This window comes from Arachis hypogaea, chromosome 19 (assembly GCF_003086295.3).
Source record: "Arachis hypogaea cultivar Tifrunner chromosome 19, arahy.Tifrunner.gnm2.J5K5, whole genome shotgun sequence".
NCBI lineage: Eukaryota > Viridiplantae > Streptophyta > Magnoliopsida > Fabales > Fabaceae > Arachis > Arachis hypogaea.
In genome coordinates this window covers 20274212-20279280 of record NC_092054.1, presented here as the reverse complement: position 1 = coordinate 20279280, position 5069 = coordinate 20274212, and the positions used below count along the sequence as shown (strand labels likewise).

The 5069-nt window shown below is 31.6% G+C and overlaps 1 protein-coding gene across 1 annotated transcript; it reads left to right on the top strand.

The window, feature by feature from the left end:
* Nucleotides 1-3007: 3007 nt before the first annotated feature.
* Nucleotides 3008-4850, top strand: LOC112776146 (uncharacterized). The gene is made up of 2 exons (XM_025820175.2): nucleotides 3008-3594; nucleotides 4134-4850. The coding sequence occupies exon 2, from the start codon at nucleotides 4148-4150 to the stop codon at nucleotides 4622-4624; it is 477 nt and encodes a 158-aa protein (XP_025675960.1). The 5' UTR covers nucleotides 3008-3594; nucleotides 4134-4147; the 3' UTR covers nucleotides 4625-4850.
* The last annotated feature ends 219 nt before the right edge of the window (nucleotides 4851-5069 follow it).

Here is a 5069-nt window from a genome sequence, read left to right as displayed (position 1 = left end):
AGTATTTAATAAAATAGAAATAAAAAATAAATTAAAAAACTCAAAAGCTCAAGCACACACATATCGATTCCACCAAAGGCATTAATATTAGAAAGCATTATGACCAATAAAAATATATATCAGAAAGCATTGCTCTTCAATGCCGTATTAGATGCTTTACTGTTATGTGAGAAAATTGGGATGAGAATTGACAAGAAGGGAGTGATGGAAGGAGTTTCTATCATTCTATGAGAAGTGGTATTCAGACATGAGTTACGATGATAATACTCAAATTGAAAAGTTTCAGAGGAAGTAGTTATAGAAGTTAGGGAATAAAATAGAAAGATTAATGGGTGAAGATGAAAAAAGATGTAGAACTTGAAACAGAGAAATATTAAAATTTGGGACGGAGTTGTGTAAGAAAAAGAGAGTTATAAATTTTGGAATAAGGTGACCATTAGATCTTTAAGATTTTAATTTTAGATTAATTAAGTTTAGTTTAGTAAAAATTTTTTAAGAGGTGTTTGTATTTTTTAAAAGCATAAACACCTCGTTTTATGTTTGGTAAACCAAAAAGTTTATATGCTTGTATTTGCAGTTTTTAAAAATTATGTGTATTTTTAAAAGTATTTAAGGGAAAATTTTTTTAAGTTGACTTGTACTTATCAAAATTAAAAAATCTAATATAATTTTATACATTAATATTTAAATTTAATTCTTACGTTAATGTCTATTATAATCATAGTTGTCAGAATCGAATCGGTGATCGAACCGGTCAGATTATTGGGTCACTGGATCACTGGTTCAACTGGTAAGTCACTGATTGAACCGATTAATCCAGTCCCACATAAGTAAAATATATAAAATAGCTAAAAACTTAAAAATTAACAGTTAAAAAACATATCTCCAATAACATTTTAATAAACATTAAGTCTTAAATCCTAAAAATAAGTAATACGAAAATAAACATAAAATTTGTTAGTATTATTACATAAACAACTCAATTTAACACAATGAAAATAACAATTCATGGATTATATCCAAGGAGTAATTTCAAAGTCTGGATATCTTTCTTCATCTGACAAATTTGGAACTACATCCTAATTGGTTTCATTCTGATTTGCATTTTTTATAGAATTATTATTAGCTTCATCATCATTTCGATTATCTTCCAGATTCAATTGATCTAACATTTCAATAATGTTTCACAAATCATAATCAATAACAAGGCAAAACATTTGGTTAAAGCATTACAAAATCATCCCTAACAAAAACATACCCAAATCAACCAAGACTAAATGACTAATCTCCAGGAATAATGCACAACAACAATCCACTAACTACTAAGAATAATATACAACAGCAACCAACATATATAACAGATAATCAACAATCAATAATCAATAATCTAACAACAATGGATAATCAACAAACTAAACAGAAATCAAACATAAATCAACAAACAAGAGAGATCAAATAGAAAAACATATGTGGAAGTATTCATGTTCTCATCCGTCATATATAACAACAATATGTTACAAAAAATTGAACAATCAATAATCTAAATTCTAACAGAAATTAAACAGAAACCAACATACATAATCAATATCATTAATCAATTAATTCTAACTATCAGTACTAAATTATTAAAAATTTAATATCATGAATAACTTCAAAAAATAAAAAAAAAAATAAAAATACATACCTGGAGAGATGGAGGGACGAGCAGAGAAGAGGGAGACCAGAGATGACGACTGACGAGCAGGCGGCAGTAGGCGACGAGCAGTAGCAATAGCAGGAGGCGACGACGGTGAGTGGTGAGTGAGTGGCGCACTGGTGTGGTTGCCTCCTGTGACAACGGTGAGCCAGGTGAGGTGGCGCTACCGCGCTGGCTAAACGAGTCTCCGTCTCTCTCACACTCTCTGTCTCAGACTCTCTATCTCTCTGCTCTCATGGTGGTCTCTCATGGCCAAAAGGTTTGGGAAGGGAAAGGTGATGGAATGATAGACGATGGAGGCTGGAGCTAGGCTAGGGTTTCACTTTCACTTTCAGTTTCAACAGCTTTAGTTTTTGTTTATGTTTTTTTTTAATTTTAATAGAAACTACGTCGTTTAAAGTGTAGGAAAAAAAAGAGTTCGAATCGGTCCGGGTTAAATGAAACCCGCCGGTTCGCTTTTTTATTCGGTCAAAAAACTCGTCCGGATCGGTTTTGCCACCGGTTCACCGAGTTTTCGGTTCGATCGGACGATTTGGTCCGGTTCTGACAACACTGATTATAATATTTTTAAATTTTAAAAGTTATTTACTAAACGCACTTATTGTTACTCGTAGTTATTAAAAGTCATTTTTAATTTAGTTTACAAACATAGATGGTATAACTTTTGAAAAACTAATTTTTAAAAGTTAGCTTTTATAAACTATTTAAAAAAAAAAAGTTTTACTAAATTAAACTTTAGTACTAATTTGGTCTTCCACATTAGCAAACGGTGAATATATTATTTTTTTTTATCAATTCATTATGTAAAATTTAACAGTGATATTTATATGTACTATTAACTATGGTGATGTATCTATTTGTGAAAAGTTATTATCTAGATAATAACTTTTGGAATAGAACTTCACATATTTTAGTAGAATTCGTTAAATAGAGAACATTTGATAAAAGTTATATAAAAACTCAAAAAAATAAATATTTCAGAATCCAAAATTATATTATTTCATACTCATGTACAACAACTAAATATACACCACTATAAATAACAAAATATATAAGTTAATTCTATTTTATTTTACACTATCTATTAACAAAAGACCATACATATTTATTATTTACTATCTTAAAAAATTTAATTAATACTTTTTTTTTGAAAAAACTAATTAATCACATGTTAAAATTCTCAAAAATCTAATTATCACTCCACTCAATTTTTTTTTATCCTCTTTCTGTACTATTGAATTTTGTCATTTTGTGGTATATGGTAGGTGTGTGAAATGAAGTAGTTCAGGCATCAATTCCTTGTGAAATAATATATCCAAAGGATCAAAACAGCACATATTGGCTAAGAATAGGCTCACGGTATCATAATGCTTAGCTGGCAATCCAATCATGGAATGCCAAACTCCACATATTCAAGAAAACAACATTTTGCCAATGTGGATTATAATAATATCATATACTCCACCTCCTTCTTTGCAGCCTCAATCATTGCTCCTCTTTCTCTTACTACATTTCTCTCTCTACAAACAAACCACTACTTCCCTTCTCTCCATCCCCATAGTTTTCCACTGTTCAAATATATTATACTTTAGTGCAGGATCCCGTGAAGAAACAAAAAGCAATCTCTTATTATCTTCATTCAGAAACGAAAGGAAGGAAGAGAATTTTGTTTGACTCTTGAAGTAAGGAAGAGAGGGGCGGCGTTTCTTGATTGGGGGAGCTTAATTAAGTATCTTTGAAATGGTTTTCATGTCTGGGATTTTGTTAACAGAGGAAGAAAAAATTGAGGAAGGAGAGTGGGAGAAAGAGAGATAAGAGGAGAAAAATACCCAGCAACCAGAAGCAGAGAAAATATAAATAAGAGGATTTGAACTTCTTTTTTCTAATCTGCTTCTGCGGTAATTCTTCTTCATCAACTTTCATTTTGAATCTTTTCTTTTACTTCTCAGCTTCTTCTTTTGCCTTTCCTTTAGTTCGTACGCTTGCTTTATGTTGCATTGGAGCAGAAACTATTTTCAATCTCTGGGCTTTGTTTATTTACTAAAACAATATATACACTGTTTTCATGGCTGAATTGCCAATAAATATTTCTGTTCACGTGAATTACTAGTACGCGGTGTTTGTTTAATCTTGAGAAAACTATAGAAAACGTTTCAAGTATTCTAAGAATAATGGTGTTTCGGTGGTTTTAGTAATTGATCTCAATCATAAAATCTATACATAACTGACATCAAAAATACTATTTGATCAAAATCAGCCACTAAAATCAGTTATATATTTGTATATATTTCAACATATATTTTATACTATAACTAACTTTGGTAGCTGATTTTGGTATACACGTAATATAGTCGAACTCAGATTAATGATTTTCTTAAAGGGAAGTTGTTAATAAGTTCTGAATGAATTGTTTCTTTCTTTCTATGTGCATGCATAGGGTGGTTGGCAACGATGTCTGCGACAATGATCAGTGATCCGATGGTGATAGCAGCACCGGCAGAAACTCAATCAGCAGCGAGCATAGTATCCGAAGTGGAATTCGCCATATGCGATTGCTGCGGACTAACAGAAGAGTGCACAATCGGGTACATAGAACGAATCAGGGAGCGTTACCACGGAAAATGGGTTTGCGGTTTGTGTGGCGAAGCCGTGAAGGACGAGATTGTGAGGTCTGAGAGGCTCCTAAGTACTGAAGAAGCCATGACTAAACACATGAATTTCTGCAAGAAGTTCATCACTTCAGGGCCTCCAACTAACCCAACCGTGCATTTGATTTCTGCTATGAGACAGATTCTTAGGAAGAGTCTTGAGAATTCTCCAACAAGAGTAAGATCCATGCCAACTAGTCCTACTACTAATAACAACAAAAGTGGCAGAGAACTTTCTAGGTCTGAGAGTTGCTTCTCTACTCTGGCAGCTGGATCATGACGATGGAAGAAGAAGAAAAAAAAGACAACAGGAAAGGGAAATGAATGAATGATGTATTTTGATTGGCTAAAAATTAAGCAGATGGAACAGAAATAAAATTAAGAGAACAGAAAAAGGCTTAAAAGCTTTCAATACAAGATGTTTAATTGTAGTTATGAATTAGTCCTTTCAATCTGTTGTTTAGAAATTTGAACATGGTTTTGGTTAAAAATTATTCTGCCGCTAATACCACCTATTATCTTTCTTTTTTGGGGGTGTGCTAGAATTTTAACAAATTATTGCAATAAGGATAAGAATACTATAAGTATAAAAATTTTGACAATAATAAAACATATAAATTTTCTTCTTTTTTTTTTCCTTTTGTTTTTTCAATATATCTGAAGAAAAAAAGCTGCATCATCTGTGTAATTGTGCAGAATGTTACAATTTGAGCAGGAATTTCAAC

Excerpts from the sequence above, each read along its gene's own strand:
- LOC112776146 (XM_025820175.2), top strand. The coding sequence starts at position 4,148 with ATGTCTGCGACAATGATCAGTGATCCGATGGTGATAGCAGCACCGGCA.